This window comes from Cylas formicarius, unplaced genomic scaffold (genome assembly GCF_029955315.1).
Source record: "Cylas formicarius isolate icCylForm1 unplaced genomic scaffold, icCylForm1.1 PGA_scaffold_9__14_contigs__length_23061073, whole genome shotgun sequence".
In the NCBI taxonomy this organism is placed as follows: Eukaryota; Metazoa; Arthropoda; class Insecta; order Coleoptera; family Brentidae; genus Cylas; species Cylas formicarius.
The window spans coordinates 2795249-2806727 of record NW_026844365.1 but is presented as its reverse complement, the minus strand read 5'-3'; the positions used below and the strand labels follow the sequence as shown (position 1 = coordinate 2806727).

At 43.7% G+C, this 11479-nt stretch overlaps 3 protein-coding genes across 5 annotated transcripts; 2 read left to right on the top strand and 1 right to left on the bottom strand.

Moving 5' to 3' along the window:
* Window positions 1-1399: 1399 nt before the first annotated feature.
* LOC132707223 (cyclic GMP-AMP synthase-like receptor) lies at window positions 1400-6320 on the top strand. 3 transcript variants are annotated; one of them, XM_060678983.1, is made up of 9 exons: window positions 1400-1600; window positions 2363-2610; window positions 3785-3938; window positions 3994-4149; window positions 4343-4480; window positions 5437-5565; window positions 5617-5800; window positions 5856-5930; window positions 6207-6259. In XM_060678983.1, the coding sequence occupies exons 1-8, from the start codon at window positions 1517-1519 to the stop codon at window positions 5900-5902; spliced, it is 1140 nt and encodes a 379-aa protein (XP_060534966.1). In that variant the 5' UTR covers window positions 1400-1516; the 3' UTR covers window positions 5903-5930; window positions 6207-6259. The 3 variants fall into 3 exon arrangements, with proteins under 3 accessions (XP_060534966.1, XP_060534964.1, XP_060534965.1); XM_060678981.1 differs by having other exon boundaries at window positions 5617-5930; window positions 6207-6320; XM_060678982.1 differs by lacking the exon at window positions 6207-6259 and having other exon boundaries at window positions 5856-5994.
* Window positions 5941-9150, top strand: LOC132707221 (cytosolic non-specific dipeptidase-like). Its single transcript, XM_060678979.1, has 5 exons — window positions 5941-6457; window positions 6515-7145; window positions 7198-7982; window positions 8400-8926; window positions 8988-9150. Exons 2-5 carry the CDS (start codon window positions 7111-7113, stop codon window positions 9030-9032), a joined length of 1392 nt encoding a protein of 463 aa, XP_060534962.1. The 5' UTR covers window positions 5941-6457; window positions 6515-7110; the 3' UTR covers window positions 9033-9150.
* On the bottom strand, window positions 9135-10690 carry LOC132707222 (alpha-L-fucosidase-like). The gene is made up of 4 exons (XM_060678980.1): window positions 10456-10690; window positions 10245-10383; window positions 9728-10194; window positions 9135-9679 (listed from the first exon to the last, which is right to left on the bottom strand). The coding sequence occupies exons 1-4, from the start codon at window positions 10682-10684 to the stop codon at window positions 9135-9137; spliced, it is 1380 nt and encodes a 459-aa protein (XP_060534963.1). The 5' UTR covers window positions 10685-10690.
* Between the last annotated feature and the right edge of the window lie 789 nt (window positions 10691-11479).

Genomic DNA, 11479 nt, shown 5'->3' with positions numbered 1-11479 from the left:
ATATATATACGCGACCACCGAGCGGTTCATGACGGAAAAACTTAACAGTCTCATCGCAACATCCTGAGCTTCGACGTGTACCCAAGTCAAATTTCCAGTAAGGCATTTCGTTTTTCTTAAACCAGCACCGACATGAAACTTTTCTTAAGGACGCCGTATTGGATTCTTGCAGTTTTGAATACCATTGCACAAGATCCGAGATAAATGACGTTTTGACAGCTCCATCGTTAAAAATTCGATATACCGGGTGACAAGAAGTGGGAACACCCTGTAACTTTTAAACGGCTTGAGATAGAGGGCGGAATGTCCAATTTTTTGACAATATGTAGTCAATGTTTGGGGGTGCGTCAAAGATCGTGTTTATATAACTATATATAAAAGCCAGTCAACAAAAAAGGTGATGGCCACGATCTTTTGGGATTATAAAGGAATTCTTTTGATTGATTTTCAAGAAACTAATACCAACGTCAGTGGTAAATATTACGCAACATTATTACATAAAATGCGAGACTGCATACGTGTAAAACGTCAAGGAAAACTGACCAGAGGCGTGCGTCTTTTGCACGATAATGCACAAGCTGCACAAGAGTATGGGTTCCAACAGATAGATCATCCTCCCTATAATCCGGGTATTATAACTATTATAACTTTTTACCATAATAAAACACTTTCAACAAAAACTTCTAATCGTTGAATCTCAGAAGAAACTCTCCCGTGATTTTTATTTTTTTTTAAATACTAATATATTTTTTCTTTCGACTGCATATGAGCTTGTCGAGAGTTTCTTATGCATTTTTAATCTTACCGACTTGACAATTAATTATTGTGGTGTGGTGTCAAAATGTTGGGAAAAAAAAGTACCAGTTTTAAAAAGTATTTGTTCCCACTAAGGTGCTATTTGAAAAAACGAGGTTATCCCAATTAATTTTCGCAAAACAACACGAATGCATTCACTGACATGACCGTCAGAATTGACAAACGTCAAAATTCAAAGCGTGGGAAATATCTCCGAAAATATCCGATTGCTCCGTGCGGTAAAATCACGGAAATGTCCGAAGTGGCTCGGATTCGTGGGAAAGGAAACTGACGTGGTAAAGTGACGCTTCCCGCACGCTAGATCGGTGGATAATTAGGTATTTTACAGACGGGAGTAGTATAGTATTTATGAAGGCCACAGTCTCCTAGACACGATTTTCAAAAATTAAATGCGAATGTAAAAAAAAAACAAAAAAATGAGAAAAACTGTTTTCTCCTACGCAGAATGATCTGCTGAATCCAAAAACGCGTTTCCGTTCAAACCGCAAGTGCAACCATTGACTACATCAAAAAATTGGACATTAGCCTATATTAGCCCTTCCGGGAATCGAATGTGAATCACTCGCTAACAGTGATGCCTGGACGACGCAAGCGTTTAGATGCGCGGCGTTGCCAACGTTACCCCGACTATACGGCTTTTTTGTTCAATATGAGGATTGTTATCGCCGGATATCGATAAACAATCGTCGTGCTCGTCGACATGGACTCCGTTTTGACCGCGATCGACTGCCGATACCTGTTGCCAGCTCCCGGAGAGCAGGCGAGGAGGAAGAATCTTCAGTTCGTAAGTACCGTTGCGAATAATTAAGATGGAATCGGTGCGCGTGGAAACAGCGGGAAGTGCCTAGCGCGACGTTGCCGCTTCGCCGCGGATCGAACGGCCCAAGCCGACGCCCCGCGCTGTTGCCGTTCGGGCAATTTTTTTCTCGCGATTGAGAAAAATGAACAAAAATTGTATAATTCTTCATAATAACGTTTTTGAATCGAACATTACCGAAGGACCCTTATTGCAAGATTCGTAAGCATAATAGGCACTGAGTAACGGGTACGGGAGGTGTGGGCAGAGGTAATTCCTGATCCCGGCTGTATATTTCGATTGTTGCAGTACAGGGTTATTCATTATATTTTGACACCCACCTACAGGGTTAATAGGTTCCGTTAAGGGGGAAAGTTGTATATATGTGCCAAATATGAAGTCGATTGCTTCAAATTTCGGACACTTATCGTATTTCATAGCAAAATCCAAAAAACGGGCGAAAATCTAAAAAAAAAAGTGGACGGCGTGTTTGAGCGGACCCATTTTTACTGGTTTTTGTAGCTTGTGCACGGCGATTTTATCGATTTTTCGAAAGTAACAAGTGACATAGAACGTAATAAATATTTCCAGAATAGCTCGGCGAAAAAGATTGAAAACACACTTGTATCCTGCTTGTTAGTGTAGGTAGATAAATTCCTAGGACGGTCCTGCAATGGTTACGGCCAGGGTGTTCCATAGGGGGCTGCGGTTTTGTAGCTTGTAAAAGCACTCGAACGGGACATTTTCTAGCTGCTCGAGTCGCTGCTTCGGAATATGTGCTACCACGACGACTTATTCAGGGAACTGTACGTCGGCGTTCAGAAAGACTACTACGGCGACGACGACTTCAACACGAAACGCGTCGCCTCGTACAAAATCCGATTTCTTTTGGACGTCCCGAAAGCGATCAAGACGAAACTTGTGACGGAGGCGGACAGGCCCGCGCTGGCTCGAGCATACGTCTCCGACGTGACTGGGGGCGTTAGAAATAGGCCCGCGTAAATATAAAACAACATGTTCGGAGGCTTGAAGTGCTCTCGGACGCGCATGCGCGAACGAAAGGTACAAATCAGGCAGACCGATTGCTAGTGATGCGCATGCGCGCCCATGGGTGTTACGAAGTTGGAGTCGTACAGTGTGTTGTTAATTGCATGATATCTCATATATGTTTTAAAATAAACATATTTTTTTTAAATTTGAGAAAATATACTTTTTTCTATCACAAAATATCGCATAATTTGCTACTCCTTCTTAACCGGCCCTAGAAGGTAGAATCCAGAATTCAGTGGCGTCCTCAGATCTTTTTATAAAATCTAAGTTTTCAGATACAAGCTATTCTTAGATGAAACACCATGCATAGTTTTTTTCAGTCATTTTCCAAAATTATTATAAATATTTGCACTTGTTGATTTGTTTATCCCCAAAACAATACAATTTATTTAGTTGCTGCTTTCTGACAATGACTTACCAACATTTTCATAGCCTACTTTAACTTTAATTATTGTATTCTGTAATTTGATTTTTTTTTTAATAAAAATAATAGTGTTCAGTGGAATAAAAAATTAGGTTAGTTTTGGTTAGTTTGGGAATCAATTTTTTTTTAATAAAGGCTAGCAATGTCGCGAATGACGTGAAAAGCAAATATTGCAAACAAGCCCATATTTTGTCTAGTACTGCCCTGGATTCTACCTACAACCTAGCAATATAAGGTTTTTGAAAGTAGAAAGGCAACTGAAATTGTGAAATTTTACGTTTCTCCGTGTAAGTATTCGAGAAAAAACGGAATTTTTAATTTCGATTTCTAATGTCTCCTGGCATTATTTTTTTAAGGTAAAACACACTTTCATGGCCACTTTTTCTGCTCTATAACATAGTATTATTAAATACTGAATCTGACGTTTCGGCTTCAACTTTTTTTTTTTTTAAATACGGACCTGTTTTTTTTCAATTTAATTCAATCCTTGCAAAGGAAAGCAAGAAAATGTATCGATAATGAAGGTCATTTTTTGAACACTTATGGTGATTAAATTATGTTTATTTTTAATACGGGTATTAAGTATAGTACAAATTGTTTATGTAAATTTTCTATCAACAAAGTAATTTCCGCTGTTAGATAACAATGAGTTGAAATGGAAACATCCACAAAATATAATAAGTGTATTCTTTTTTCAGTGGCGTCGAGCGCCTCCTGGACAGATACGGTTATCTGGACACGCGGACGACGCGCCGATGGCTGGTGAACGTCGCGTCTGCGACCATCCGCAAAGAATGGCGGAAGCACCACAACAATCGCTACCTCGTCGAGCACCACCTGGGCGATTTTTATGTGAGCCAGCGAGATTTTCAAAAATCCGCGATGACGCGTTTTAATTATCAATCAGGTGGAGATCTGCGAAGCCGACGCCCGGCTCGCGGTGCGTCCCACAAAGTTCGCCAGGGGCGGACTGGCCCCTTTCGACGTCCACATCGAGCCGTGCATCTACTTCGGCAAATCCGATTGGCCGCCGGCCCTGAGGTCTAACCCGCTAGGGAGAGAGGTTAGGGTTGCCCAATTGATTTTACGGCAAAATGGACCCGAAAAGTTTTATTTTTAACACCGCGTATTTTGAAAACAAAGCAATTTCACGATCCTTCCTGTTGGCATGTTCAGAGATTAAGTGAAACTGTTTTATAACGAGAAAAATCTCCAAAAATTCTTAAAAAACCGCTTACTACCGCTGGTTGTTTCAGCCAAACTTTTTCGTCACGCCGAAGGCCGCGAAACGTGTGAAAAACACGGACCAATATTGGAGTCCGTGCTTTCAGTTGCAGGAGCGACGTTTGTTCAACGAGTGTCCGCCATTTCGAACGGTTGTCAAACTATTTAAGGTACGTCCGAGCCGCCATTTAGTTACAAACTCATCAGAATTATGTCCATTTACAGAGTAGAGTGGGAACAATTTAAGAAATAGAAGTTTAAAATTTAATAACAAATAAACAAATCACACAAATCGGCCAAATCAATAACAAACAAAAGAAAACGCAACGGGCCAAGATTGGAACCCTGTGGAACACCTGACGTTGCGTAATAATAGTTGGAGCAGTAACCCCTTACAACAACTCGCTGTGGTCTCATATACAAATATGATCAAAAAAATTAAATTAAAACCAAAATTGTTGAATAATTTTTTCAAAAGGACATTGTGTGACCCATTGTCATAACATCCACTTGACTTTTCTTGTCCCATCCCTCAGCAATGTGTTGAGCAATTTGCCAAAGATTCGCAGAAGTAGATTTTTTATTTAAAAAACCATGTGGAATCGTCTTTTTTGTGCTGCACAAAAGTATATAATATTTTAGCAGGACAAGAAAGTACTGATATACGTCTAAAGTTTTTAACATCAGAAACGTCACCTTTTTTTAAAAATTGGGCAGATTTTTGCTTCCCTCCATTCTGAAGGAAATGTGTTTATCTTTAAAGAGAGGTTAAAAATGTGCCAGGGGGCTCAGCAAAAAAACGCTAATCATACATTTAAAGATAAAAGAAGGAATACCATCAGACATGCTCATATCGGACATCATACAAATATAAATAATCAAAAACTTGATGTGAACTATGTGAACAGAGCTAAAACTAAAAATTTAAATGCATAACGAACTACGAACTATTAGCTTTCTGATTTTTCGTTCCTAATTTCTCTTTGGTTAAAGCAGGATACATTTTAGCACATAACTTTCTTTTGGGTACATAAACTTCAACAAAATTAATCACACATACTCATACTCTGCTATTACCATTGGTTAGTTTCCAAAACTACTCCTGCGCGGCGTTTTCTTTTTCCAGAAAATGCGGCGCTACATCAACCACGCACGCGTCCCCGAATCGTGCTTCACGAATCTGGTTTTAACCGGTTTATACGACGTCCACGACGGCGTCCGAAATCCGCCGAGCGTGCAGCCTTTGTTTTTCACGGTACGACAATATTCTCAATCACATCACAGCCGGAATCGCGCGTCCTTTCAGGTGCTGAAAGCTTATCTTCGATGCTTGGAGGACGGCAGAGTACCGTACTTCTGGAACCACCGCGTTAACCTGATGCCGGACATTGGGCGAGAGGTTCTGTCCAAGATGGTCGAACGAGTGAAAAATATCATCGCCGATTTGGAAAGTCACCCCGCGGACGCGTTTTTGGTCGCCAAATACATAAGCAAGTTTCGAACAAATGATTCGATCAATGGGACAAAAAGGTTTTTCGTTTGTAGTTTCACCGGCGAAGCTATCGGCGCTCGAAAGGGATTTGTTCAACTGACGCCGGCGTAGATTTCATTTCTTTACAAGTACCTAACCAAAACCCCGTCCACATTAATAAAAACGACTATTAGCATTTTTGAGCCAAATTCGTAGACGCCATTTGTTTTTTCCATGAAAAACCAAAAATACGTTTTTCCGACTATAAGTTTAACGCCATCTTCCGTGCACAAATACATGTAACAGGTTAAAAACTTATACCTAGGTACTCACGAATTTAATAAAATTTCCGTCTAAAACGACCTTGGAGGATATTAAAGGCACGAATCACTCAACTTTTTGATTAACTGCCGCTGTATTTTCAGACGCTTTTTCTTCAGCACTAAACACAGTCGATAAATAGGCTGCGAAAAATGCGAACGTTTAGCGTGGACCAAACAATCTCGCCCGGTACTGAACACGGACTAATTGCAGATCCGTACAGCGATTGCGTTAAAAGCGCCATCTCTTTGGACTTCGCATAATACGCTACTTATGACGCAATGATAAATTTACACTGTCGTGATCTGTTCTGAAAGTGCAATCTTTCTACGCCGACGGCAATATAAAGAATTGGGTAATCACGTCACCGTTAAACATGATCGAAAACGACTTGGTGTTGTGTGAATTTCAGCTCCAGTGTAATTTACGAGCAGCTGGTTCACAATTTACGTTTTATGATTTGACTGGTCGTGCTTACGCGTTCTTTTGTGTTGGCAGTTGAGGAGCGCCAGACGGCGGTATTTTTAAAAAGCATAGAGTGAAGGCTGGATATTTCCATTAATTTTAAGAATTATTTTTATTGTATTTACGGATTACAAAAAATAAAATAAAATAATTGATATACGCTTCCTTGTTTAATAGATAATAAGATTTTTAAAAAATCTTGTAAAAAAAAATAAAAAAAGAATTTACCATAAATAATTATGATCTGATGAAGGTTTTATATCTGTTATTTGTTTATTACTAGCTAATAGCATTTAACGGGTGTTTTCTTATCTTTTGATATTCTGTTCTTGACAAAATAAAAGTAGATTCGTTTCTCCTTAGATTCAGATTAGATAGAATAAAATGCGTTCAAAAATGAAACATAACCTCAATACGGTCCGACCAACGACAACACCAATAAAATAAATTAAATCATGGAACGTACCTTGTAATTGGGCGGCTCGTTGCGATTTTGGGTCGCTAACCTAATTAACAGATCTCCTCAACATAAAATTATTTGAAATGGCGTTACCAGAGGTCCTATCGAAACTTTTCAAGTGAGTACCTTTCGGACTATCGATCGGAGGTGTTTATTTCGCCGATTTCCAGACACATCGACGATAACAAGGCAAATTGCATCGACGCTCTAAAAGAGGCGGTGGCGATCCAGTCGGTATCGACGTGGCCCCAAAAACGTTCGGAGGTAGTGCGTATGATTCATTTCATAGCGGAAAGGCTAAAAAAATTAGGAACCGCCGTAAAATTGCGCGACAACGGTACCCAAACGTGGGCGGACGGTACCGAATTGCCTTTGCCTCCCATTTTACTTGGCGAATTAGGAAATGACCCCGAAAAGAAAACCGTGTTAGTTTACGGCCATTTGGACGTGCAGCCCGCTTACAAGGAAGACGGCTGGGACACGGAGCCTTTCGTGTTGACGGAAAAGGACGGCAAATTATTCGGGAGAGGCAGTTCGGACGACAAAGGGCCGGTGTTGTGCTGGATTCACGCCGTTGAAGGATTCCGAGCCATCGGCGACGACGTTCCCGTGAATGTAAAGTTCGTGTTCGAAGGTATGGAGGAGAGCGGGAGCGAGGGCTTGGACGAGCTCCTGTTCTCGGAGAAGGACAAGTTTTTATCGAACGTCGACTATGTATGCGTATCCGACAACTATTGGCTGGGCAAGAACAAACCTTGCATCACGTACGGCCTGCGCGGTATTTGTTATTTCTTTGTGGAAGTCGAGTGCGCCTCCAAAGATTTGCATAGCGGAGTGTACGGGGGCACCGTGCACGAGGCCATGGCCGATTTGGTGTTCCTATTGGACTCTTTGGTTGATAAAAACGGCAAAATCTTAGTGCCCGGGCTGTACGAGGACGTCGCCCCACTTTCAGGTAAGTAATAATCTTCCGGGTCTTCCAAATTGCTTGAGATATACCTCAAAACCTTAAAAATTCGAATTTGACGTTACATTGGGCAAATCTGCTAGGGACACTCGCCCATTGCCGCATCCGTTGAAAACCATTCTTTGTTGGTAACTCGGCAAGACTAAACTAAAACGTTTTAACGTTTGTTTATATTTTGGACCCCCGTTATGGGAAAAACGGCGCGAACGACAACACTTATTCTATAAAAACGTTCACATAACGGGCAAAAAATTAAACCCCCACCATTCAGACTGATATTAATAGTTTTGAAAGGAATACAACGGTTAAACCACCACAGAATATTATTACTGTTATTATTTGGGCGAGTTCAGCGAGGCCGTTCGCCCAAGCCCGTTCTTACGTCCGCTTTTTTTGTAAATTTAGAAGGCGAGAGCGAGATCTATCGCAAAATAGACTTCGACGTTAACGATTACCGGTCGGATATAAAATGTCACCGTTGGCGCTACCCTTCGTTATCGCTGCACGGCGTGGAGGGCGCGTTCTCGGAGCCCGGTCAAAAAACTGTTATTCCGCGCAAAGTGATCGGCAAATTTTCGATACGGATAGTGCCCGATCAAACGCCAGATCGGGTGGAAAAATACGTCGTTCGGCATTTGGCCGAACTGTGGCGACGGAGGGGCAGTCCGAACAAAATGAGGGCTTTTATGGCGGACGGGGGTCACCCTTGGACGGAAAACCCCTCCCACCCCCATTACGGCGCCGCCATTAACGCCACGAAGCACGTTTACGGAGTGGAGCCGGATCTGACGCGTGAAGGGGGCTCCATACCCGTAACCCTCACCCTACAGCAGGCGACGGGGCGGAACGTGCTTCTTCTGCCGGTCGGGGCGGGAGACGACGGCGCCCATTCGCAAAACGAAAAGCTGGACGTCAGGAATTACGTCGGAGGGGTGAGCGCGCGGCAAATTTCCCCGGATTGAGGTTAGAGTGTCGCGCGTGTTTTTATTTCAGACCAAATTGCTCGGGGCCTATCTCTACGAGGTGGCGCGGCTTTAGCGACGCCTGCTGCGCGATACGACGAAGCATTAAACGATGTTAACGCAGATAACGGTTGTTTTTATTTGACCCACCACAGTATAACGCTGCTCGCTCACGTACTCACTTAAAATTGGTAATTTTGTACACCCACGCGTGCTCCGTCTCTACCTGCGCTTTGTCGGGAAGCAAGACGCTTACCCGGTCGTCTCGTACCGTCCATTTGAGTTTTCCCGCGCGTCCCAGCAGCGAGACGAGCGTTTCGGACGTCCTGAACAGCGTCGCGACCGAGCCTAAGGTCAGCACGTTGTCCTTCGGCCAATAGAGGGCTACGGCGTAGACGGCGCCGTCGCGACACGTGTACCACACGTTGGAGTCGACTGTGTCGTTTTGCGCCGTCCACGGTCGACTCCCGTACACCGCCTCCCCGTTGACGGAGAGCCAACGGCCGAGGTCGAGGAGGCGCTCCTCGAAAACGGGGCTTATCGTGCCGTCCTTGGCGGGGCCCACGTTGATCAGTATGTTACCCCCGCAGCTGATCGTCGACGCTAAGGTAGCCAACAGCTCGCGAGTGGTCATGTAGTCCGCGGACCGGGCGTTCCTGCGGAAACCCCAAGACTCCTTGTCCAAGGTCATCGCGTTCTCCCACTTGCGATCCTGCAGCACCCCTGCAAATTCGATATTAACCCCTGGTTTTCGGACGGGCGCCGGGTTACCGGGGTCGTAGCGGTCCGAGCAAGTGAAAAAGCCACCGTGCTTGCACGGTATTCCCGAACCCCACCTATCGTTGACCACGACCCGATCTTTAACCGGGCTGTCGTTGTAAAGCCAGGCGAGGAACCCGGTCGAGTTCCAGTAGAGGTCGGGGGCTTCCCAGTCACCGTCGGACCACAGCACCGAAGGCTCGTACTTGTTAACCAGCTCGTACATCTCCGGCAGCATTTTGTACTCGACGAAAGTGCGTTCGGCGAACTCGCTCGCCTTGTCCGACAAGTACATCGGGTTGTACCACTCGTAAAGCGAATGGTACAACCCGAATTCGAGGTTTTCCGCGCGAACAGCGTCGCCCAGTTCGCCCACGATGTCCCGGTGGGGCCCCACGTCTTTCGCGTTCCAGCTGAACGAGTATTTCGACGGCCACAGCGTAAAACCCTCGTGGTGTTTGCTCGTCAGCACCACGTACCTGCGTTTATCAAATAAAAAAACAGAACAAAACGGTAGACTTTGCCGTACTTCGCCCCCGACTTCGCGAACAGCCGTGCCCACTCGGTGGCGTTGAAAAATTCCGCGGTGAAGTCCCTCGCGAACTCCTGATACGAGAATCCCGGCGGGAAGTTTTTCTCCACGTACTCCGCATACCGGTTGTTTTTGCCTGAAAGCGGGACGACTGACGTCACGGTTTCTCTGGTCCGTGACCTATGTACCGCAGATAGATACGACTTACCCGCTGACTTCCAATCGATCCAAAACCACTCGGAGCCGAAACTGGGAACGGAGAATACGCCCCAGTGTATAAATATGCCCACTTTGCTTTCGTCGTACCAAGACGGCAGCGGGCGCGAATCTAAACTGTCCCAATTCGGCGAATACTTGGATAGCGTCGCGTCAACTATTTCGTAGCAGGCCGCCCCCGAGATTAACAGAAATATCGAGAGAACGCGAAAACGCGCCATATTGCAATAAAGATCGAGTTGTTTGTGTATTCTCGGGTCGGTCTAATCGCCGATGACCTGAGGGGCGTTGCGCAGGGGCGTATTCGGCCCGATCTCACAGAAAATTATTTTATTCTGCGACCAAAAATATAGTGCATTTATTGCTTTCACGTTTTAAATACTTCACAGTACCTTAACCGCAGTACCGTGGTAAAACCCATTTGCATTAAGTAAGTCTTATTTGTAGAAACTTGAAATTTTTCTTTGAAACGTAAATGGAGCGTTTTAAATTTGATTCAGCATTGATGCTGCGGGGTATTTTCGAATAAGTAGAAGCGTTTCTTTTAGCGTCAGCTGATATATACGGTTCTTAAGAGTTTAATCTAAATTGCAATATGTTGACCCTGCAAGGCTGTTTTCATTGGATAGTTCAAAAGTTAAGGGTACGTACCTATACTCTATTTATCTTCCACCTAAGTTTGAAAATAATCATTTTTGTCTTGTGTGCCTCTCGATTGACAACTTTCTTCTTCTTGTATTTTTGTGTCTTCTACGTAGTTCTTCGATTTGCAAACAACAACAGTGTTTTTTAAGATTGTACTATAATCATATCCGAGGTAGAAAAAGGTACGTCATAAGAATAAGAACACTTTCAAATGTGGAGACCGTGGAATGAAGCAGATGTTCCCCTGTTGGACAATATAGAAGACCAACTATCCCAGCAAATAAAAAAACGGATCCATTTGCCTTCGGATGTTTGTATGTTTACAATTTTGTAAGAAATTCAGGAGGGGAAGTAGGAGCAGCAATAGAAAC